This window comes from Alligator mississippiensis, chromosome 1 (genome assembly GCF_030867095.1).
Source record: "Alligator mississippiensis isolate rAllMis1 chromosome 1, rAllMis1, whole genome shotgun sequence".
Taxonomy (NCBI): Eukaryota; Metazoa; Chordata; order Crocodylia; family Alligatoridae; genus Alligator; species Alligator mississippiensis.
The window spans coordinates 253,073,795-253,099,037 of NC_081824.1; the positions used below are offsets into that span (position 1 = coordinate 253,073,795).

Consider the following 25,243-nt stretch of genomic DNA (forward strand, 5'->3'; position numbering starts at 1 on the left):
ATAGCCAGCAAGGCCACCTGGCCTCACCCTAGCCATGCTTCACCCAATCACAATCACCCTTTGGAGGTAGTAAGTTTTCAGTTTTCTGACACTTACCACTTCTCTCTTCTCCTCCCTCCCCACCCCTTAATCCTACCTACAGCACAGGCTTATTTTAATGTTGGGGAATGGGACCACTTCTCAGCCATTAGAAAGTTCCCAGTGTGATAAATCAGGAAATCAGCATGACAATTCAGAAGCAGGCATAGGTGTTGGCTCCATGAATGCTCCAGGACTCCAGCATTCACCAAAAAAAAAAATAGTGGGTGCTCAGTACCCATGAGCCACACCTGTTTTGGTTTTATATGTTAGATCTCTGTGGCTTGCAGACATTTAAAAAAGATGCACTTTACTGGAAGAAGTAGCACATTACTTCAATCCGGCTCTGCAGTGTCTGTAAAGATTGGGTGCTTTAGCTAAAGCTGATTCAGTCTGCTATTAGATAAAAGCCCCACTAAAAGGCCTGATCTTTACAGACTGTGGAAACAGGACACGTTTTCTACACACTGCTCCTCTCCCACTGAAGCACCCAGCTTTAGTTAGGCATAGCTTTACCTATCCAGATGAATTAAGGCCTCAGCCAGAAGCTAAGAGTCCAGCAAATGATGCAAGGACAGTCATGCCAGGGCATGAGTAGCTGGGTCTGGGGCCACTCGGGGAATTGAGGCACAAACCTCTTGGGGAATTCGGGAAGGGTGAGCACAATCCAGGGAACAAAGCAGGTAAGGCAGCCAGGAAGTCAGACAGGCTACCAATAAGTCAGGTCAGGAAGCCAGGAGATCAAGCCAAGAGCAGAGTCTAGGAGCAAACCAAGTCAAAAGCATTGGAAGAGTACACCAAAAGCAAGGTTTCCAGCAAGCCAAGTCAGGAGGCTAGGAAATCAAGCCTAGGCAGAGTGTAGGAGCGAACAAGAGGGCACAGCAGAACAGTCAGGAGCCAGATACAACCCTATGGCCCAGACACTTCCTGTTTCTGTCCAGGGGTTATTATGTGGGAAATGGAGTCAGCTGACCACTCCAGTGACAAGGAACAGGCAGAGAGTTAGGCCCTACTGGAGGTTTCAGGCCAGCTCTGACCAGTTTGAGGAGTCAGCCATAGGGTATCAGGATGAGATGAGTAGCTATGCTGGCCAGGTCAAGGCTGAAGCCTGACAGACACACATGGAATAGGACAGGGGCCCCCTAATAGATACCAAATTCTATTTGCAATATCTGTGCTATAGATTGGCATTGAATGTATTGCCATTAATTAGGGGTGTACCAATAGAGATTTTGGGGGCCGATACCGATAGCCAATTTTTAAGGAGGCATGTCGGCCCATACGGATCCAATTTCTGATACAGCTAAGTCCAGCTGGTAAGGCTGTTGTGGTGAAAAGGGAGGGGGGAAGGGAAGTAGCATGGGGGGAAGATCAACACCCCCCACGGTGAGGGAGGGAGTAGGTCTGGGGCTGGAGTAGGTGCTGCCCAGCCAGGGCGGGGTGGGTGCAGGATGGAGCCGTGGCTCATCCAGGGGGTGCAGCTCCCTTCGCTGCGCACCACTTTTCGGGGGGGCACAGGGACATGAGTGGGGGGCTGCATGTGCCCCCAGATCTGCATGGGGTAGGGCTGGGTGGGCTGCAGCTGGGAGGGGGACTATAGGGGGACCTGCAGCCACCCCAAATTTCATTGTACCCCCCCAAAAAAAATCTCCCCTTCCCAGGTGGCTGTGATGCCCCTAAAGCCTCCTCAGCTTCATTTCCTTTTGTTATCTCTGGGCAGTCTCTCTTTTTCCTCCCCTACCCCACCTTGATGAAACGATACTTTCCAAAAAGGGAGGCTGCTCCAGGGCTTCCCAAGTCAGATCTCCTCATAAGCACTGGGGTCCCTGCTCATCACCTTAACGGCTCATAACGTGGGCTCCATCCTCCCCAGTACCCAAGCCCACACCTCACGGATGTCACTCATTCTTCTCTCTCTCGCAGGCTACAAGCCCCCTAGCACCTCCCCTGGGCTACAGGCTCCCAGCCCCAATCCTGATCTCTCCTGGGCTACAGATTTTTTAGCCCCCTCAGTCTCCAGCTGTGACCCCCAGTCTTTGGCCCCTTTTTCTGAGCCCTGGCCCCCCTCCTAGGGCAGTTGAGACTCCAAGGCTCCCCTGGTCTCACTCCTGGGCCAGTGAGACCTTCAGGTTTCCTGGCCCTGTTTACATGTATTCCTCCTGGGCTCCAGGCTCTCTAGTCTCACCCCTCCTGGGCTCCAGCCTCAGTCCCAGTGACAACCCCCCCAGACCTAAAGTCTTGGCCCCACCCAGGGCTCAGGCCCTTTCACAGTGTCAACACTTTCAACTCTACAGGCCCCTGGTCCTGCCTACTCAGCCTCTCCTGGGCTCAAGCCCTCTCCCTCTGGACCCCAAACCCTCTATTTCATGTTCCCAGGCTTCTTTACTCCCAGCCTATTGGGACCTCCAACCCTTAGTCCCTTCCTCAAACCTCCAGAGTTGCTTACCCCAGCTCAGCTGTTACCCAGGAACCCTGATACCCAGCAGCTCCTCTCTCCATGACTGTCAGGGCTAGATTGCCTGATTAGTTCAGCCTCTGGACTTATTATATCCTGTCAGCCTGGCCCCTGCCTGGTCCCATGACTCCCTAATTGGTCCCTGCTACATAGCTCAAAAGGTCCACGCATGAAACCCAGATAAAGGGTGCCCTCTATGCAGGGAAACCAGTTTGATTAAGGGCTTGTCTACACAGGGGGAAGTGGAGAATGCAGTTTACATCATAGTTAGATCCATTGGTTTAAAGGTGTTTCTGTAACCGCTGCAAAGGAAATACATCTAAACAGTTAGCTTTTGCTTCATTACATTCCCCCAATGTACATACTCAAAATCTCATTCTCCTTTGCACTGCTGCTATGCCCCAAGCATTGTGAGATTGTTCCTGTGGTGCATAATGGGATATTTAATGGAAGGTGGCTGGAAGTCCCCATATTCGACATCCAAACTCTAAAACTCCCATGATTCCTCTCTTGCCAGTCCGTGATCTGCAACTTTTCAAGTTGCTTTTCAAGATGCTATTTTCAGACCCCTAAAAGACTGTTATGGGCAAAGCACCAAGGCACAGGTGGAAGAGTAATGGGGAATAAACAGTGGGTGGTTCAACTGTCAGATGACTGCAGCATTGGGAACCAACAGCTATACTAAGAAGTGGTTTGGGCAATGGTCTTTGGAGAAGCAGCAGCTACCTCTTCCTTTCTCCACCTACAGCTGGATGTAGAAAACAACAAAGAAGTGCATCAGGAGAAGGATATTGAGACTGAGAAGCTGCTCCAGGAGGCACTGTCCTGGAGACCCACATGGATCCCCCCAGTCTGCAACATCAACACACAACATAAGGGTTCCCTCGTCCCTTCAGACACACACGGCCATTCTCATCATCTGGGAACGTGCAACACCGGACTGCCACTGATCAGGTGCTAAACAACAGGGGAGTGTCGCAGTGGAGGCATCTGACATTGTTAGAGAGGAACTGCTGCTGTGCAGTTATTATAAGGCTGGCTGAGCCTTAAGAGGCTATCCATGGCTTGGCAGGGACTAGGGCTTCCCAGTGGCAGTGACGCAAGTGTGGCAGAACCCATACAGCATCCTCCACTTCTACAAATACTGGATAAGTGCATAATTGGCTTAACTGAAAAATAAGACACCAGTCCCAGATCTTTTGCTCTGCTTACACTGTAATACATATCAGTTTTCCTCATAATGGCTAAGTGCAGAAATCACTTAAGTGCATAGGAACTCTTCAGTCCCACTGTCTGCTTTGTAATATAATTGCACTCCCTCACTGCCCTGTTTGTGAAACTGAGGACCAGCTGCCAATTTCAATGCTTCTAAAGCAGCCTTGAACTGATTAGGTTGTGTCCATTTCAAGGCTGCTATTAGAGGCATGAGGCCCACTGAGAAACATGATAAGGAGCCTTAATTACATGCAAAAAAAGCTTTGTGCAGCTGACTGGGAACATGAACACTGCTGACGCCAAGTTCTGGTGAGTGAATGCTCCACCTAACTTCACAGAGGTTCTTCAGCAACCGTGTAGGTTGTATTCCTATTCCTATTATCCCCTGCATCAAGCCTTGGAGTGCATAAATGGTGAGGGGTAGTTGTCTATTGTTCTCCAAGGCCTGATTAACAACCAGGGTATGCTCAGTAACCTCACTGTGGGTTAGTCTGGCAAAGGTCCCAATGCCACCTTACCCAAGAACTCATCTTTTTCCTTATGAAAAGCAACAACAAACATGGTGTCAGCTTTCCTTTTTTCCTTGAGGACTCCATTTACCTTCTACTATCCTGTCTAGGGAAGCCTTTTCCAAGACATTTGATCTATAAGAAAGAATGGTTTAACCCAGAAGTGGACACAATGGAGGATTCGGCCAGCAGCTGGACTCCATTTCCCAGCAGCCCCTGCCTGTGTCACTGCAGCCAGTTTCCATGGAGACCCCAGTAGCAACACACTGTGACAGCACAAGGCCAGGATTTCCATGGAAACTGGTCCCAGCAGCATACGTGGCTGGGCGGAGAGCTGGTCTGGAGCTGGGATTTCACAGCGGGAACAGCAGGATCTGAAGCCAGGGCAGAACTGTGATCCTCTGTCTTCATGCCTCTGCCTGGGACATGTGGGCAGCAGATCACAGCTCTGCCTGAGCTCCAGACCACACTGTCACCACCACAAGATCCCAGCCCTGGTCCTGGTCCTGGCCCCAGTCCTGGAGCAGCTCCCTGCCCAGCCGCACATGCTGCTAATGCTACTGGGGCTGGTCTCTGTGGAAACCCTGACCCTGTGCTGTTACAGTGTTGTCACTCCTGGGGTTGCCATGGAAACTGGCTATAGCAACACAGGTAGAGGCTGCTGGGAACTAGTGTCTGTCACAGACCCGATCCAGTCTGTGTGTGGGACTCTGACGGCCCCTGGTTTAACTACTGCTAAGGAAAGGGTGGGTGCTGAGCAGAAGGCCTGAGGAAACTTAGTAATGCCTGCCTCAAATCATGCCTGTACAGTCCTGCTGCTTTCCAAGAGTAAGGGGCAATTCCCAGCTGAAGGCTGGGTGACAGGGCTGGTCCTCCTCCTGACTGACTGGCCAGGGTTAATGTGCTCACATTTTTCACACGACAACCACTTTCTCTCCAATCTCTCAGTTCTAATCCTCAAAGGGAATTTACAAAACACTTTTCATAGATGAACCTATGAACTTCACTTCATCAATCTAGTGAATACAAATGGATTAAATATAGACATTGGATATATAGCACATTATAACCTGCCTGTCATTGGATAACTCCAGGTAACCTCTATACATTTTACCAACTATATTCGATCGCTTGTTCAACATTTGTCCTTTCCCCTACACGTACCTGTCTCACACCTATTGTCTCCCATCCCCTCTGATCCTCACTGCTTCGCATTTGCATTTTTATAGGCCTGCATTTTTCATATTGGGTTCTATTCCATCAAGGACAACACACAACAACAGCAGACTCTCCCTATGCCTGAACAAGGGTGTTTGTGCCCAAAAGCTTGCAAAGAACAGTGTCTCCAACTATTTAGTTGGTCTAATAAAAAATATCACATCTACCCAAAGAACCTTTTCTACTCTTAGGAAAGGGTCTGAAGGCTTTGACATACTGCTTGGGGATTTCTGGATCTAAGTGTTGGTTTTGAGGCTCTCTCTGCACCTTTATTTTTTTTCCCAATAGGATGAGGCATGACTGGCAACTGGGAGGGAAGGAGAGGGGGTCTGCCCCAAGGTCTGGGGGTCTGCTGTGTAACCACTGCCTTTTTCCTCATTCATCATGAATGCGTGGGCCTGGCCTTGCAAAACTGGAGCTCTGCTGCATATTTTATACAGGGCAGCTACTTAGCTGACAGGAGAAAAATGGAGCTCCCTCATATAAGGAAAGAAGACAGGGATTTCCTCCTCTCTCACCTCAAGAGCTCCCTCCCTCCATTCACTAGATGTCTTTTCATGCTTCCCAGATCTTACCTCCAGCTCCCTACACATCTTTACGCTCAAGTTCGCCAGAGGGTGGGGAGTCGGGGGCAGTTTACACTGGTGTCCATGAGGGGCTGGGCACTGTAGCTGCCAACCTTACAATATAACAAACACCTATTTACCATTACTCAGTTTCCATAGTAGCAATGACTAAATGTTTCTACAATTTTGAGATGCCAACACTGGATTTTCCTGCCAAGGTAGGAGGATCCTGGAGATGGCAAAGCCTCTTCTGTGCTCATGGACTCTTCAATATGAGGATGCATTAAATCTTCCTGTCTCACAGAGCTGCAATCTCATAGACATTAGGGCTGGAAGGGACCTCAAAGATCATCAAGTCCGGCCCCCTGCCCCAGGGGCAGGAAGTCAACTGCGGTCACAGGATCCCAGCAAGATAAGAATTTAAACGTTTCTTGAATGAGTTGAGAGTAGGTGCCTGCGCTGCTTCTGGAGGGAGTCTATTCCAGATCTCGGGGGCTTGGACAGTAAAGAATTTTTCTCTTATCTAGCGGGCTGCATGGTGTTCTGCTGCTGTTTTTGTGGTATTCTGAGAGGCTGAATGGACTCAAGTAACTAAATAACAATGTTAGGGAAGGGGGGCAGGCTAGTGATTGCATTTGCCCTCCTGACACATGCCTCACTGTGGAGAAGTATCCTCTGGTTTCTGTGATGAAAAAAGGAAAATTTATGAAAGCTAAGGGGAGTCCTGTGAAGTATACTTTGCTGCTGTTCTCCTGAATGGTACCCCCTGATGTTCTCTATAGCTGGAAAGGCACAACCATGTATTCAGGAACACAGGAGAAGACAGCCTTGCCTTACAATGTAAGAGTTATACTCACACAGTTATGATCTCTACAATTCCAATGTCTGGTCTGTCCCCACACAGACAGGTGTGACAGGACTAGCCCTGACAAGCAATACTGACACCCAGTGGCTGCCCCAGTCCAGCTTTCTGGTAGCACTGCCCAGTGCCTCGCCTGCCACACTGGGATGGAATAGCTACTCCTGAAGGAGTTACAAGCATTGGAGTAGTATTGTCCTTTGGGCCACCTGGCTCCATCCGCTGTGTTTGTCTAGACCTGGACCCTCTCAGTCTTGGCCTACTTACTTTGGTTGCTACCTTTAACATATAGATCCCTTATTCTGGCCTTGGCTTTTCGGCAGCAGCTGCTTAGCTGGGGCTGTCTCACAGCCTAGGTTCTGGAGCCCCTGGGCTCAAAGGAGTTCAATTCTTCCCACCCCTTCTCAGCACTCATCTCTCTCTGGCCCTCAGCCTAAAGGGGGTTAAAACTCACAGGGTGCTTTGAGGTGCCTGCCATGAGGTGTTCCCAGTCCTCCGGTTCTTATTAGCCTAACCACAATGAAAATACTGCCCTCCAGGTACTCACAACACTGAAACAATGTGAGCTTAAATTTTCATCCTTCTGGACCTGTTCAGAGGAAAAAGGGGAAAAAAAAGCTAAACTTCTTTACCCCTATACACCAGAGTTTCCTTACTGTGCCTCCAAGTGCTGCTGTGGCCTGCCTAGGAGCTCTGCATTTATCCCAGCCAGGGCTACAGTACCCTCTTTAGCCTGAGGGCAAGCCTTTTATTCCCACAAGCCTCTCCCTTTCTGGCTTGCCAGATGTATGTCTGCAGCACAGGGTTTCTCATTAGCCCCTGCAGCCCTGCCAGCTGCCTGCCCTCTTCTTAGTTCAGTCCCCCTAGGGCAGGGTGACTGGCAGTTGCAGGCATCTTGTCTCATCTCCTTTTCACTGCTTGCCAGTGGGGGTTCTTCCCGGTGACCATTGCAGCTGTCTTCCTTCCCTGAGCCCTCATCCTTCTGAGCCACAAAAACCTTGCTCTTAAAAGGCCCTTGCCCACAGCCTTCTCCCAGTAACAGGGCAAGGGTTCCCTGTTACACGGGGGTCAAATTTTGCTGTACCATTAATGCTGCCGGGCAATGAGCTTCAGGGATTTTGAGAGGTGGCTGTGGCAGTGCCTTGCAATGTGTGCTTTGCATGGCCTTGGCTGTTTGTATCTTGGGTGTCACCACTGCATGGCTCAGAGTTAGTTAAAAATGCATGGGCAAAGTTTTCATGGTTCAAAAGGCAGCAAGAGTTACACTGATGTTAAAAAAAGCTTCAGGTTGCTATTGATGTGAAAAGGCCTTTCTAGGATTCATTGGGACAGAAATTATAAGGTATTCACAATTAGATCTTAAAAAAATAACAAATGTTTCCTGACTTTCTGCTTTTATCCCTTGCCTTCCCAAAATGCAGCATGTAATAATATATTAAGAGACCCATATGAGGCTTGGTACTGGATACCTGCATTTCTGAATCAAGGGATTTTCTGCTGAATCTCAGCAGGGTCAGAAGCTGAGCATGCAAAATGGCAGACAGGCCAACAGACTGTGGCACTCACACCGGAAGGGCAGTCAGCTGAGAAAAAGACTGTGGCAGGGTCGAGGGTCACAGTGTTGGGCATTTGGGTACACAGAGGTGGGCAAAATGGTGGATCTGGTTGGCAGCTTGACTCCATTTTCCAGAAGCCCCTGCCTGCATTGCTATGGCTGGTTTCCAAGGAGACCCCAGTAGCGACGGCACCATGACAGCGCAGGGCCAGGGTTCCCATGGAGATCAGCCCCAGCAGCACTGGCAGGGTGTGTGGCTGGGCAGGGAGCTACTCCAGGGTTGGGGCTAGGATCTTGCAGTGGTGACAGTGTGGTCTAGAACCAGGGCAGAGCCGTGATCCACTGCCTGTATGCCCTTGCCTGGGGCATGCAGGCAGCAGATTGCAGCTCTATCCTGGCTGTGGACCACACTGTCACCGCCACAAGATCCCAGCCCCAACCATGTGCCCTGCCAGTGCTGCCAGGGCCAGTCTCTATGGAAACCCTGGCCCTGTGCTGTAGACACATCACTGCTGCTGGGGTCTCAATGGAAACTGGCTGCAGCAATATGGGCAGGGGCTGCTGGGAAATGGAGTCCGCTGCAGGCCTGATCCGGCCTTCAGGCTGGACTTTGCCCGTCCCTGGACTAAGGGAATTGGGGGCAGGAGAGGATCCTAGATAAGGGGACATTTTTGCTCACTCTCATTGCCTTTTCAAGCAGGCAAAGGGAGACTGTAACATTAAAGGGAGGGGAGAAGGACTTGGAATAGTTGCTTTCTTATATCCACCATGAATGCAGTACCCACCATAAGAATGAAAATAAATGTCAACTTGGCTTGCATTAGCAATTATTTGTGATACAAGCAGATTTACCATTCCCAGTTTTGTGGCTGGGACCCTGACTATTCTCAGGGGCTGCAGGGCACCTGGCAATGGTGATGGGGAGCCTGCTGGGCTCGTCTGGGGTCTCAGCCAGGGTCCCACAAAGCAAAAAGCTCCTGGTTGTCTGGTAGAAGAAGTCACTGGTCCTGGCATCCTCAGTCTTGTAGGCTGTCACCTATGTCTGACATGAAATGAGGTCCTAGGCCCCTACCAAAGCCTTGTCCATCCTCTTGAAAGTATGGACACATTGGGTAAAGTGCTGCCAGAAGTGCTATATCTGTCTATACCCCACCAGCAGGTCACCTTCAAGTCCTTTGTCTTGATACATAATGTCCTCTGTGTGGCCACTGCCATGGGAATAGTATCATAAATGTATTGGTCTCTGTAAAGCTCCTCCATTTTCACCTCTCTCTAGGTGGCAGTAAGGGCCAGGGCCCCTGCCTCTGTCTAGTTACAAACTTGGCAAGCAGGCCTGGCTTGAAGATAGCAGGTACAATACGCAGGCCTGTTAGCAAGGTGTCAACACTACAGCCTTCAACCCCCCAGGGGCAGAAAAGGGGCATGCACCGCTTTGGAAGCAGGGGCTTTGGATGCTTATCCAAAACCAATAAGCCCCCAAGAGCCTCCCCACCTGCCCCTCTGCTTGTGTGCTGCTCAGTGCTGGGGAGGCTGCCACTCCTCAGGTGCCATCAGAGAAGGCCTGGTAGCTTGGCTTCTTCAGGGGTGGAGAAAAACAGCTTCCTGCCTAAATGCTTGCATAAAGGAGGCATAAATGCAGAGCTGTTATTTATGTGTATTCCTTTCAGGGAATGAGCATCTCCATTTCTTCTCTCACTTGATGTTGCCCATTTTGCGTACTGGCCCCTGGGGTGGAGGCAGGATTCTCTTTCCTTCTTGTCCACCAAAGGAGGTGGCAAATGAATTTTGAAGTGGGGGGGGGGGGGATGTCCCCTCCATCCCCTGTCTCCCTGGGCCAAATGTGCCCCCCCTCCCTCTGCCACCTGATTGGTCTGACATTTAAAACTCTCCCTCCCAGCCTGGAGCTGCAAACCCAAGGCTGAGAACAGGGGTTGGTGGATGGTCCCGAGGGAGTTTGAGAGCAGCCACTGCTGACAACCCAGTAAATGTGAAAAAAACACCACCCCAGGAGAGCGACCTCCCCCCCCCCCCCCCACAAGACAACCCCCTCCCCTCACTCCTGGCTTTTAAGGCCTTGTCTACACTGCTGAGGCAGCATGGAGAAATCCAACCACACTCGAAACATGGAAGGTCACCAATAATTCCACTCCTTGGCCATTCCCAGGCCCACCAGACACCAAAGCCTGGGGCAGAGGCATTTGGGATAAGTCTGGAGCAGCTTCACCAGTGTGCTCCTAGGTTTGGTGTGTGCTTATGGGTGTAGGCATGCTTGGGCCCCTCCATGCCAGGACATGTGGCTACCATGGTGTAGACAAGCCTGGGGATTTTCTAGCCTGGGGTTTTTCCCTGGCACCTGCTCACCCAACAGCAGAAAGGTCCACTCTGCCTCCCTCACACCCATGGGGTACCCTGCTGTCCCCAGCTCTCTGGGAAGACTTTTCCTCCTGGGCACCACGTCTCATCCATTTCTTCCCCCCACAAAAAGGACTATATCTGCTGTCCATAGCATCCCCCTGACATCTGCTGTCCATACCAACCCTCCGTGCAGTCAATGGCCTGCAGCCTCTGCCACAATGTAGAGCCTTGCTGTAACCCTGACAGATGATCAGGACCAGGAGGTGAAGTCCATCCCTCTGGGAGTTATGATATGGGGCTGGAAGGTAGGTCCTGCTGCCTGCTCACACAGCGAAGCCCCAGGGAGTGCCCAGGGGAAGCAGGATGGCAGCAGCCTCTGCTGACCAGAGTGCTGCACTGCAGACACTACCTGATCTGGGCTAGACAGTGGGGCAGTGCTAACAATTCCTACTTGCTTGGTAAAAAGTGCTCAAAACACGCTTCCAGGTTTGACAACACTTCAAAGATGCCCTAACTCCAGGGGAGCCCTGGAGAGTCGCCCAGAGCACTGTAGGCTCCCCCCAGCGTTGCATCAACACATGCATCCTTTATCAGAACTAAACCCACCTTTTCTCCTGGGCTTTGCTGGGACGTTCTGAAAGAGCAGAAAAAGCGCGAGTCATTCATGCTGTACACACAGTGCCTGTGCTTGCAAGGAAAGGGCATCCAGAGGGCACTGCACAGGACACTGCAGGCTGCTATCTGTCCCTTCAGGAGGGGCTGTCCAACTTTGGAGCAGCTGGAGCCACATGCTGCACAGGCTGCACCCATGTGGGCCACAGACCCCACAGGATGCCTGCAGCATGGGTCTGCTGCCATCCCACCAGCACACCCCTCCCCATGAGAAGGGGCAGGAAGGGGAAGGAGGAGGAGGGGGAGCCCAGAGACCTTGGTGGCAGCAGCAGCTGGAGCAGTCCTGGGAGTGGTGCCCAGGTAGGAGTCCATGGGCCACAAATTAACTCCTTGTGGGCATGTGGCCTGCAGGCTGTGAGACAGATAGCCCAGTCTTCAGGTGTCCCAGTTTGGTCTGGTCTCAGGGCTAGTGCTTTGTAGCCACAGCAAGCCAGGCTTCCAGCCTGTCAGATAGCTAACAGCTACAAATAAAGCCTTGGAGCACAGCTGCAGCTGCAAGACAAGTCAGCACTGCACTCCAGCATTAAGCAGGTCCAAAGCCTGCTGCAGTGGGAGGCTGCATACAGCTCTGTCTCTTTCCAAACCAGGGCTCTTGTCTCCCCTGACTTGGGGCAGGGAGGTAGTCCAGGACTGAAACTGGGGTCAGCCTCTGTGCCGGGAAGGGCATTATTCTCCTCCTCTACTTTTGTCTGGCCTGCGCTGTGCAATTTGCCAGACTGGCAAGGACTATTGAAGGTGGGAGGAGGGAAATCTGCCTTCCTCTGTAACATAAGGCCTGGCTCATCGTCTAAGACTCCAAGTCAGCTAGGCATGATTACAGTCCCTGCCAGGCAGAGGCCCAAGGTATTACCAGCACTTTGGTCTCTCCTACTCTCCTCCTGGGACCCCCTTCACATTTGAAATCCTTTGGTTCTTACACAAAGCTCCTTATTTGTTATGGGGTGTCAGGCCAGTGCTCTACAATGGATGTTCTTGTTTATTCACCAAGACTTAAGACCAATTACGTTCTTACTAGTGATGGCAGGGGATTGGACATGAAGGATCAGGTGGACTCTTGCACTGCTTTGCATACATGCATTTCATAAGCACCCGAATGCACTGGGCAGCCCCAGGGACTTGATTAGAGAACAGCAGGAAGATCAGCTTGGGGAAGGGAGGGAAACAGGTTCCTTGTAAAGTGAAAGGCAGAGAAGAACAGCAATGGGATTGTGCCCTTGTTTGCTTCTTTATTACTGAGGATGAAGGGCTGAAAGGTGGGGAATCTCTTTTCAGATGTTCTCTTTTTGCTTGCTTTATTACCTTAGCGATCCATGTCAAGTGTGGAGGCAGGGTGAGCAGAGCATAAGGCAGAATTCTGCCATCCCGAGAGAGTAACCGAGAAAGAAATTTTATTTGCGCCATTTAAAATTTGGGTTTGTTTGCATCTGTTTATTAAAGATCTCCATGCCACAGAGAGGGCATTGGCACTGGGGCTTAGGTCTCAGTGCTGCCTCCCCAGTGAGGTCCTTTAACCAAACCAGACACCCCAGAGTCTGTATTCCCGAGGTGAAAAATGAGCAGACAGTACTCATTTAGAAACCTCCATGCCTTTCAAATCTACTGCATCCAACACAAGATAGTAAAACAAAGGGCATCTGGCCAGTTATATTAAAACAATCTTTTGCAGACCCTGTAAGATTTTTCAGCTTTCCTCCCTCTCTACCTGCTGCAGGGTAATTGAACTGAATGAAATATCTGCAAAGTCACCCCTGGAGAAGCCAGGCCCAGCTTTCATTATCTTGCTCAGAGACTACACCAACAAAAATAGAAAGTCTAGTGTTTTTTTTTTGCCACCCCCAGGTTCTTGCTTTGCTGAGAGACTAGCACATTCGGGGATGAGTGACAAGGTGAAAATTTTTCTGTATTTCTTTTAAAATAGCTAATTGAACATAGTGCTGGGGAAAAGCAGCCTACATTGCCAACCTTGAGGGGGTGGGGTAGTCTTGACTAGGTAAAAGCTAATCAAGTTTCCCACGCACACTGTTTCCCACTCCTGACCCAGAGAGCTCCACTGCTACAGTTCATTCAGTCCTCAGCCTCTCAGGGCCCATTAACGTGATAGGTGTTCCTGGGGTGCAGGCACCTGTCTAAAGTGGCCGGATTAAAACCACCAATCCACTTCTTGTAACATCTCTAATCAAATGGCTGCAGTTTTCAGTTGCCCCTGGCTTAGCCCAGATCTGAATGAGCAACCAAGGCAGGTACGTGCTTTATGTACTTTATTCTCAGTCCCCAGAACAACCTACTTCCCTACTCTCACCACTGGACTAGGACAGCCTCCTTTGTGTCTACACAAAAGTGGGTGTCAGATCCTCTTTGAAGTTCACAACAGGTTGAGACCTGCCGTAGAGCTTTGTCCGGAGGGTGAGGGGCTCACCTGGCTCTGGGTCTGTGTCAGTGACAGAACTATCACTGGAGACACAAGGGTCTTGGAAGCAGATTTCACAGTAAGGCCTGTGGCAGCAGTGAAACACCTCCTCAGAGCTGCTGCTGGAGTCAGAGTCTGGGTAGCAGTACAAGGAGGGCATGAGAGGCCGTCGCAGCTCCCGTAGAGCATCCTCTTCCTGCAGCGGGGTGTGGAGCGGATGTCGCAGAGTACTGCAATTCTTTGCTTGGTCAAGCCCTGGGTGTTTGCTGGAAACATGGTTGTGCTGCTCAGGCTGGTCCTGGCCATTGTCAGCTGGTGAGGAGGAGGATGTCTGACCAAGGCACCTTCCATCACTGTGGTCACCTGCTTTGGCCCGAGGCACACATGCAACCTCATCACAGCCTTGTCCAGCAGCTGCCCTGCCGACAGTCTGGTTCACAACACACCAAACTAAAGGAGATGCAGAGCCAGGATAACTCGGGGGAGGGGAATGAAGCGGGATTCTTCTTCTCCTCCAGGTCATGTAAGGGCTTAGGTTCTTCTCCTGGGACCTCCACACAGACCTCCTTTCCTGCTGGGCACTGTGCCTAGCCTGTCTGGACCCCCAGGGTGAGGCCTGGGCACCAACCATGCTGCCTAGGCTGAGCTCTTGCAAGATTTCCTGCAGCTTTTCACTGCTCACATAGTTGAATTTCAAGGGCTGTTCCTTCATCATTGCTGAGTTCTCTGCCTGCGCTGCTCCCTCACCCGCAGCTGCAGGGCTCTGGCTCCGTGGCCCTAATAGACTGCCTGGAATTTTCTTGCTGCTCTGAGGAACCCATTTCTCTTGGAGCCTGTTAGAGTTATATTCAGAGATGCCCACAGAGTCACAGGGTTGTATCAGAGAGCAAGCGGGATCCTCTGGTGGGGTGCAGTGGTGGCTTGTATAACTGTTATGGTCCTGGGTGTCCCCAGCACAATCTTCTTTGCTAAGAGATACTGGGCTGCACTGTGGATGTGGAGGACTGGAACACTGCCAAGAGCCTGCCTCCTGGCCAGGGGGTATATGGTCTCCCAGGGGCTCTTCAGCATCCATGTCACAGCCACTAGGTTTAACATGGTGATTGGTGTTCTGGAGTGAAAGGGAGAGGGATGTGGAAGGAAGAGCTGGGTGCATGGGGTCATAGCCACAGTCTGCAGACATCAGCTTCATCAGCTTCTCCTTAGCATTGTTCACTTGCTCCTGGAGGCTTTCGATCACAGCATTTTTCTGTTACCAAACAAGCAAGCATGTCAAGTACACTGCAGAAAACAATGCCGATACTACACTAAGGCAGGGCGTTCCAAGGCAAAGCAAGTCAGGAAGCCAGGGCCTGGGCAGAGAAAATGTTTACATGGATGCAACCTAGCTTTACACTAGTATAAAAAAGTAGCAGACAGATAACACACACCCATAAACCAGGGGAGCTTCACCCAGTCTGGTGGACAACTACCCTCGAAAGAATGGGGGGTAAAACTCCACAGCATAAGATACATTGGTTTAGCTTCATCTGTCCACAGCCATCCAGGGATAACTATTTGATAAAGGCAAACAGACTGCTACTTTCTTCCCTGCCACCTCCTGGCAAACATCATAATAGCCATCCACTGAGCCATGCCCTCATCAATATACAAAACGTATGTAAATTATACTGAAGTATGTTCATGTCTGTCCAAGCCTTGAGTCTCTCTTTTTCAGAGGAAGTGGCAATCTTTCATATAGTTTAAAAGAAGTGAGAGGTTCTTAAGGATATATAAGTGGGAAGTTCAGATAACAGCATGCAGTTGACAGAAATTGATCCCTGGGGGCCTGTTGACTGGTAAGTATAAAGGTATGCTGCAGTGTGACACTGCTTTTGCTTATGCAGACCAGAGACTTGAGACACACCTAGGAAAAGCCTCATACAGAACCATCCTCTTGCTTCCAAAATTCAGAGCCCAGGGAGTTTCACCTGCTCCCTAAAGGCTCTTGAGAAAGTCCGCACAGTCTGGAAAAGCAGAAGGACAAGCCTTTAAACATGGGCCTGAAGCTCATTCAGCCTGTTTCCTTTTGCATTCCCTTGGCTGCTCCTCGTGTGTATGTTTGAGAGATTACATTTATGCCAGTTACACAGGAATACACTGCTTCTCTAAGGACCCTAGCACATGTTCACTGAAAGGCACCATGAGATCTAATTCCCAGTTCCAACAATCGGGCCTCCTGCCCAGGGCTTGGACCACTCCTAGACCTGCTATGCCTCACATACATGGCAGAAGGCATGATTTTGGGATCAGGGATCAGATACCAATTATGCTCTTTCTACTTGCCAGTGCAGAGGAAGCCCAGGCTCATGATCCTGGGCTCCCTCTGCACCAGCAAGGTGAAAGCCAGGTACCCACAGCCTAGCATAACCCAGAGCAGTCCGAGCCCCAGAGTGGTTCAAGACCCTGGACTGCCCTGCAGCTGGGGCCAACCACTGTCAGCACTGGCTCTGTGGCAGCCCTGGACATGCCTCACATTCAGTTTAAGGTGTCGTACAAACCAGCTTTAAAATGATCCACGTTATATGTAGAACATTTTTATGGCTGGTTTACCATTTTATGGAGCCTTAAATCAGGGGCACCTTTGTCATTTACACTGTGATTACCATGTTAAACATGGCATAAATGTAATGAATAGAGGGGCCCTAAAAGCCAGAGCATTTCTGCATGTACAATTTGGATTTGCAGGAGCAACAGCCTTGCTGCTGAAAAGATGCTCCCCACTGAACACATTGCATCATGGGCTGTGAAAATTCAGGCCATATTGATCCATGTGCCTCAGTTTATGCTCTGAGTGTGATATATTGACAAGATGGTGTTTAAAAAACCCCCAGTTCCTTTCCACAAGCCAGCTCTGGAGGGATGCCACCATCCTGGGAAACGACCATTGTGAGCTGTATGTAGCATGGGCCTTTCAAACCTACAAATCCTTCAGCAGACAAAGGGAGAGGGGGGAGCATAGCAGAGGGAGGACAGCAGCTGCTGGCCCCTGAAACCTAGGCAGATGAGAGACGGAGGCTGCTCTTTCTAGCATTATAAGCTGCCCGAGAGAGCATGTTACCTCCGTAAGCAGCCGCCTCATGGAGTTCTTTTCCCCAATCAGCTGGTAGATCTGCTCTTCGCTGTACATGGAGAGGAAGCTCTTGCTGGGGCTGTTAAAATATTTTGCCATGTGGTTAATGGTTTGGCTCTCTTCTTCTTCAAAGGATTTCCAGTGTCTGAGCTGTTGAGCACAAGGAGGCCATTATGTATGTGACATGTATAGATTATACAAACACAGAGAGAGACAGACGGACAGATGCCGAAAAAGACAGAGACCAAGGGACAGCAATGGAGACAAAGGAAGGATGTGACAGGCAAGCAAAGAGAGACAGGGGCAAACTCACCCACCCCCACCCATCACACTGCTATTCCCCTCCCCCACATAACCTGCTGGGGACAATGCTGACACCACAGTTCAGAGATACTGTGTTGCTTGGACTGCCCCATACCCTTGTATCTGGACCAGGAGTAGGCAATGTTTTTTGACCGGAGTGCTGAAAAAACCACATCTACCTTGGAAGGTGCCAGAGTGCTTACATGCCAGGGCCTGGAGCAGCTGTTTGCAGCCTCCTGGCTGCAGTGAGCCCCTGGAGCCCGGTCTCCTTGCAGCAGGGCTTGCAGCCTCCCAGCCGCCTGCTGGGAGCAGCCTGGGCTCCATGGCTGGCAGCAGCTGCTTAGAGCCTAGGCTGGCGGTGGTGTGCCAAGCAAACTGGCCTTGTGTGCCATGCTTGGCACATATACCGAGGGTTGCTGACCCCTGATCTGGACCAAAGCCTCACACTGCTGATAGAGACAGTTAGAGCCTGAATATGCTGCAACCTCCAAACACGTGGTAAAACAGGCCTCCTCCGAGTTGGTAGCAGAAAAAGGCAGAATCTCTCTGTCTCTCTTGTTCATGCGCGCACACGCGTACACACACACTTTCTTACTCCTGAATCATAAGTGACAGGCTGAAAGCCAACAGCATTTCACCTCTGCCTTTATACTGGTGTCAGAACAAACACCATAAGAATAAATGCTACTATCCTGGGTCAGTCACAGGTCCCTGTAGCCCAGCATCCTCTCTCACGATTGCACAGCGTGGATGCTAAGGGGAAGAGCATGTATACAAGGCCCCTTCACTCAGGCAGCTCTGTCCCCTGTCTCTTAGGGGGCACATCGAGACTCCAAGTATTCACCCATCTCTAATGAGCAATGCAAGAGCAAACCCATTAGAAAAAACAAGCTGAATAAAAACCAAAAGGGAATTAAAAGGTTTGAGTGGAATAAAATGCTTGTGCATTCAGGTCAACCACAGAGAAAGTGAGCACTGGCAGAGTATATAAAGTACTGCCCAGGACAGTTACAGCACATGAAATCAGCTCCTCCTTTGCTACCCTGAAATGTTTTATTATTTGATGAGCTCCAACAACAGGGTAGGCATTGTCAGAGACGGTGGGTACGCTCCAGGGCCCAAAGACCTTAATCTCACTGAGGACTTAGTGGTTGTACTGCAGCAACTGGAATGGCAGGTGGACTGCAGGGCAGCAGTGAGGGGCACTGGCAGAGCTGTGTGGGGAGCCCAGGGCTGAGACAGCAAGGCAGAGGGAGGCAAGGGGGTGGTGCAGAGCAGGAGGGAGGGCATCAGTGGAGAAAGAGCCATTCTTTTCTACACCCAGTGCCGTAGCAATGAAGTTTGGTGCCTGGGGCAAGCCTGCAGTGGCAGCCCGCTCTCATCCCGCGCACAGATCTGGGGGGCACAAGCCCCTGTGCTTGCCTGGGAGTGCATGCAGTGGGAGGATCCACCCTTCCCCCATCTTCGCGCCCCCCCCAAACAAGCCATTTGCGGCTCCATCTTGCGCCATGCCCAGGCTGAGCAGCGCCTGTTGATGCCCCTTCACTTTGGCATCTGGGGCAGTCACCCCATCTTTGCTGTGGCATTGTCTACACCTGAGTGAAAGTTATCTCCATTCTGCTTCTAGCCCCTGCCTCATTTCCTGGGGCCCTAAAACTCCCTCATGCATAAATATCAAACCAAATCATCAACCCTTTCCTCTGGTCCCTCCAATTCTAGCAGCAGAGGTGTCTGATTCCTTATCACTGACTGTAGCCAGCATGGCAGTTTTCTCCTGGAAACACTGGAAGTAAAGAGCAGAGCCCTCCTGACAGGCTTCCTTCACAACCTCCCCCATCCCCACTGGGGAGCTAAGCTTTCTGCTCTGAGCTGGAGAAGGGCAGACCTCCCAGGGGACTGCAGCCTCCACCGTCAGCCCTGGAGCCTCCAAGCCTCATGAGTCTGCCTATACTGCAGCACCCGCGGCTCAGCCAGTGGCAAGGGGCTTGCTGTGAGATGGAAGGAGGGAGGAATAGAGGGACGCTGATGGTCACAGCACTGTGATGAAGGTCTGGCATAAGAAACTGAAGAGAACGGCTGCCGTAGGCACCAAGAGGAAGAGGCTTGCTGCCCTAGGCACCAAGCCCAGAGTGCAGGAGTGGCACAGGCCCTGGGCACCGGCAGACACTGTTGGCATGGCACCTCCTATGGCTGTTGGCAGTGATCTGTCCTAGTGTGATCCCCCAAGGGCTGTCCCTCCCCTCTATGCATGTCAGGGGAGGAGAGAGGACAGCAAAGCACTAGTCGCAGTGGAGAAGGCAGAGCCTGGCTGCTGGCAGAGCTGAGAGGATAGCAGGTGGCTACTTCAAAGTCTCTCCACCCCCATCTGCCTGGTCCTCCCCTCCCCCTAGCTTGGATGGTGACTCCTAAAGCACCTGACACAGCCTGAGAGGAGCATGCAGGGATGTGGCTCCCTATTTGGCACAGCAAAGGAGGGTAGTGGAGGCTTTAGTTACCAAACCACACAAGCAGTGGGAGAGCCACAGAGGGAAAGGAGCTGGGCAAAGCCACCAGAGCCATGGGGCAAGTAGAGAGGGGGAGGGGAGACGCTGCTGGAGTCTGGGGCTGGGAGAGACAAAAGCACTGAAGACGGTGCAGTTTATGTGTGTGGAGCTACTGGGAGAGGGTGCATAAACTGATGGTGACTTGGGGCACATTGCAGATTTTGAGAGAGCAGCAAGAAGGGCTGGAAAAGGGCTGGGGCCTTGGAGTTGTGGATGGGACCCCCCAGCTATCACGAGTACCTGGGTTCTCTGGAACCAGGCCTTCAAGCCCTGCCAGAGCCAGCTCCACTCTTCCACTGCTGGGTTTTGGTAGAAAAGTATGCAAAAAACAGTGCTGGCAGGGGTGGGGGGAGAAGGACTGCACTAGTTTCCATTTGGCAGGATATGAAATGGACTCACCTTCTGCTGTTATTCTGGGATGCTTTAAATCAACATTGAAGCAAATATAACAGTTTTCAAAACTGCATCAAAACTGTTCACTTGCTGAAAAATTCACTTACTGATTTGGACAGTATTTTGCTGCCAAAAAAGTGCCAAAAATGGTTGCAAGAATTTTTAGCCAAAAATCAGAAGATTTCCCTAATGCCCATAATTTCTCACATGGAGATTCATTTATCTTTTTAAAAACAAGCTGTTTTTTTATTTTAAAAAATGTGTAGAAAGGCTCTGTCGAAGGGTTTCCCTCCTGCCCTGAACCCCATCTTCCCTGTTATCTCAGCACACAGCTCTGTCAGCGCTCTCACTGCTGCCCTGCATTTCCGCAACTCCGCTGAAGTGAACTGGATGGTTGAACCAGGTCCTGTCTGCTCCATGTTGATACCAGAGAAGGAACATTTTGTGAGGTCAGACAGGTCTATAGTGTTGAGCTCCCATGTGTCAGGTTACTGTGTCTATCAGGAAAGGAATGCCTACGTTGTTTCCAGGGTTTGAATATGGCAGGAAGCAGTAGGACAGCCCCTAAGTTGTCACCATCTTCTCCAGAATCTCAAATTTCATTAAAGACAGAGCCAGGGCCAAAAAGCAGTATAAGTGAAGGTAATATAAATGCACAGAATCAGACGCCAGAAAACTTATTTCATCCATGTGACTGACCAGGCACCAATAAGAATAAATCTGAGTTGGTGCCAACTTGGCCAGATTTGGACTAGTGAGCAGTGTTGGATATGGAAGGTGTGATATCCCACAATGAGCCACTCATTTTTTTCTTCTGGACCCTGGCATGTTTGGATTGCCATGTTATCCCCATGGGCAAGAATGATTCTTCCAGGAAATATCCACAGCACTTGTCAAAATCTGAGGTGGCCTTTCAGACCAGACACTCTGGGCAGAGCTGATTTCATACCTGAGGAACAAAGACGAAACAGTTGATCGTGGTCGTGCAGACAAAGATGCCTCCGGATGTAAAACCGAAGACCAGGTTGGGCCACGTGTAGAAAAATCGGTTAGCTAGTAAGACAGTCCCAGTAGTGAGGAAAACGAGGTTGACGCTGACAATGAGTGTCAAGGACTGATTCACTGGTGGAGAGCTGACATTATCTGTCAGACCAGCCAGGTAGGTGCCACAGATTAACAGGATGCCCTGGAATCCAAAAACAGAGACAGAGGACTTTGGTCTGGAGAAGAGATTTTACTGATGTAGAGTGTGGAAAATAACAGCCAGATTCAGACATCTCCCCTCTCTCCCTCCTCACATTGAGCCAACAGGGCCCAGACACATTCAGTGAAATCTTAATTAATGCCATTTGATCTATAATGCAGACATCCTGCTTGACGCATCAGCTCAGCAGCAAGGACCCTGCAAGCTGCTGCAGGTCAGAATTAGGGTGCTCTGGCTGAGCTGGGTAGGGAGCGAGAGCAGGAGAGGATCTGTGGGGTGGGGGAGCTTCAGGTCATGACTGAGCAGCAATAGTAGCATGGTGAGTGTGAAGCTGAGGATGAGATCAGCAGGGGTGGCAGGTGACCAGGTCTGAAGTGCAATCAGATCTCTAGAAGAGCCCAAAAGGAAAGCGCACACTGAGGAGTCTTTAGACTAGGCATATGCCAGAGACAGAAGTATTAAGAAGTAGAGAGGGAAATCACTGCTGCTGCCATCGAAGAGCAACAGGCACAACTCCAGGAGCTGCCTGTAAATTCAGAGAGAAAGGACAAGTGAGATCAGAAACAGGAAATATTGGATGAGAGAGAAGAGGATGTAATGGTGCATGTTTAAGTAGGACTCCAGAAAACTCTTGGCCTGAAAAGTACCGTCATTTCCCCTTCTCTTTGCCACTCTGAGTGAAGTGAGGGTGGGTGGAAGGTGCTGAAGAAGGATTGGTGGCCCTCTGTCCCCAGGACAGGCAGCAGGAACTCTACCTGTACAATGCCTCTCATAGGCTCGAACTTTTATTTTTGCCGGAGGGGCCTAAGATGATGGACATGTGGCAACTTTTACACATTTCAGATGACAGCCCTCTTTCCAAGAGGGGTCAAGGCCCTCGGGCCCCCATATACTCAACTCCACTCACTGATGAGCAACAGTCCTGCTCTGTGAGCAAGAGAGGGGATCAGTCTCCCAAGTCCATGAGCCTCTACTGGGACTGCCAGCAAGGCAGCTGAGTTAGCCCCATTCTGACTGTGTCTGTGAAATGGATGCCTCTCTCAGGGCACTGGAAAGAGGCTTGTTTCACGCAGGCCACTGAGCAGATCATTCTTGACCATGAGCCCTTTTGTGAACTTATGAGCAAAAAAAAAAAAGAGAGACTCTATATCCAATTTCTTATCCCTTAAGCAAGCAAAGGCAGCCATCCAAAACCTGCTGACAACTATAAGCCCAACTTACTACAGTCCTGGAAACAATAAATAGAGGACATACTAGAGCAGGGTGCCAAACTTATGGCCTGTGGGCCAGATCCAGTCCACAGAGCTGTGTTATATGACCCACAGGGTTCCCAGAGGGGCAAGGAATTCAAGGCACTGCATTGGCAATGCATGTCAGTGGTGGCGGTAAGCAATGGCTATGTTAACCCCACGACTGCTGCCATCATGTCCAGATTCAGCCTGCAAGAAGCCCTGTGCTTTATGTAGAGTTTAGACTATGGCTTGTATAGGATGGTTTGAATAGGAATGATCTTGCTTCAGGCAGGGGAGGTTGACTAGATGACCTCTGGAAGTTCCTTCCAGCTGTCACGTACATTGGCGTATCCAGGATGAAACTCACAGAGGTAAAAAAAATTATACCGGTAAGAAAACCTGTTGATAGCCTTGCAGCTGGGTTCGATGTATTATTAATCACAGGCGCTTACATCAGGGAAGAGAATATTTTATTTTTAAAAGCAAAAACAGAAGGCATTCCCAGGGACCACAGCTATAAAAATAATCCATCTAGACTTTGAGGCAATATAATACAGAATAGGGGCAAAGCTGCTGATGTGGATGATCAGCAGCTCTGATGACCAATGGCCATGTCTACACATCACTGCACGGCAACACTGCTATGGCATCATGCTCTAGTACTTCCTTTTGGATACATAGACACGCCCAATAGGTATGATATCACAGTGAGCAACCAGAGAGCTACTTATGTATCATATGCTGAAGGAACTTCAATGCACAAGACATTTTGGAGGAAGGGCAATGATTCTACAAGGTCTAACTAAAAACACCTTTCTGAAACACTTCCAAAAGCCTGAAATGTACATGTATAATTATATCTATCTATCTATCTATCTATCTATCTATCTATCTATCTATCTATCTATCTATCTATCTATCTATCTATCTATCTATCTATCTATCTATCTATCTATCTATCAAGGGCTTAGTCTGTCTGTCTTTGTGTCTGTGCTGGAGAGCCACTTACTGAGTTTTGGTGAGTGTTGAGGGCCACATGGGTAGCCCTGCCCCTTGACAGGTGTCCTGCACCCTGGTCGCCATCTTGTGACTGGAAGTCCTGCCCACTAACCCTTGACCCTTGCCACCAGAAGTCCCTCCCCTTGCTCCCAGAAGTACTCCTTTCAGCAAGAGGTTTTTACCATTTCTGAACCAGAAAAATACCAAATTATAGTCTAAAAATAAAACATCGACAACATTCATTAATTTGATTTAAAAAAATATTTTTGTCCTGATTTACATGCATTTGTGTAGTGTAGGTACATAGAAGTGATTGCAATAGCTTAAAATGAAGTCTTACTCTTGTATATTGTGGGGGGGGGTGCGGGGAGTGGGTATAGGTTTGTGGGGGGGTTGAAGGTGTGTGGGTATGTGGGGTGTGGGGGAGGGTGTGGGTTTGTCTGGGGATTGGATAGGTATGGGGGGTGTGGGTGAGTGAACGTGTGGGGGGGTGTGGATATGTGGGGTGTGGGTGGGTATGAGGTTTGTGGGGGCTCTGTGCGTGGGAGTCTGCATGTATGACAGTGCAAGGGGGTGTGTGGGTGCATGTGTATGGTGGTGTGTATGTGTGGGACTCATCCTATAAGCATGCTCACACACACACACTCTCTCTCTCTCCCCTCCCTCACTGCACATACACACACACACTCTGTCCCTCCCTCCCTACACACACACACACACACACACACACACACACTCTCCCTCCCTCATTGCTCTCTCTGCCTCTCTCTCCCTCTCCCTCATTGCATGGACACACACAGACACACACAAACACCCCCTCTCCCACTCCTAGTTCTGGAGTACTGGCGCAGGCCCCATACTTGTGTGGTCCAGTGATGCAGCCAGGAGCCATGTGGTACTGGAGCAGCGGGTGGGCAGGAAAATGGCAGCTACATGCAGGGGAAATGGCAGTGAGCAGGCGTGTAGGCAGAAGCACAGGGCCCGTGCAGGTGTCCCTGGGTCAGCACTGGCAGGGCCCAGAGTGGGGTGGCAGGAGCATGGGACTGGGCTGGCAGGAATACTATGGAGCCAGGCCAGTTCCCCCCATCTCCATAGTGGCGTAGCCTGGCCCGGCTCCATAAGGCCCCTGCTGGCCTGTGACCCACGCTCCTGCTACCCCACTCCAGGACATCAGTGCGGGCCCTGCACTCCCCACTGTGTGCTGCCACTCTCACCAGTTTCCTGCCCACTGCTGCAGTGCTCTGACACCATGTGGTTCCCGACTGCCAGGCCGGACCACAGGACTCAACAGGAACTGGCTCAGCCTGGCCCGGAGGACTGAGGCAATCACCCATGGTCCTCCCCTACCTCCCTCCTCCCATGTTCTTAACTGAATTTCCCTCTCAGGAGGATGGAACAGCTCCACAGTCCCAGGCCAAAAGCCTCTGCTGGGCAGAGGCTTCCAGTTACTGGGGGCAGGTGGGGTTGGGGTGAGGCAGGGCTGGGTGGGCCTTGCTGCTGGGTCCTGCTGCTGGCTTCCCCTGGATCCTACTGCCCCTGGTTTCTGTCATCTTTGACAGGCAGCCAGG

The 25,243-nt window shown here is 50.6% G+C and overlaps 1 protein-coding gene across 4 annotated transcripts in view; it reads right to left on the reverse strand.

Annotated features, from left to right (window-relative positions):
- Positions 1-12,889: 12,889 nt before the first annotated feature.
- GPR156 (G protein-coupled receptor 156) overlaps positions 12,890-25,243 on the reverse strand; it is a 31,848-nt gene continuing 19,494 nt past the window's right edge. For 3 of the 4 annotated variants that reach the window (XM_019476512.2, XM_059720501.1, XM_014603954.2), the window contains 3 exons: positions 21,190-21,426; positions 16,990-17,151; positions 12,890-15,138 (listed from right to left, as the gene is read on the reverse strand). In XM_019476512.2, the coding sequence (XP_019332057.2) occupies positions 13,810-15,138; positions 16,990-17,151; positions 21,190-21,426 (1,728 nt within the window). In that variant the 3' untranslated portion in view covers positions 12,890-13,809. The remainder of the gene's footprint in view (positions 15,139-16,989; positions 17,152-21,189; positions 21,427-25,243) is intronic. The other variant, XM_059720502.1, reaches the window with a different exon arrangement.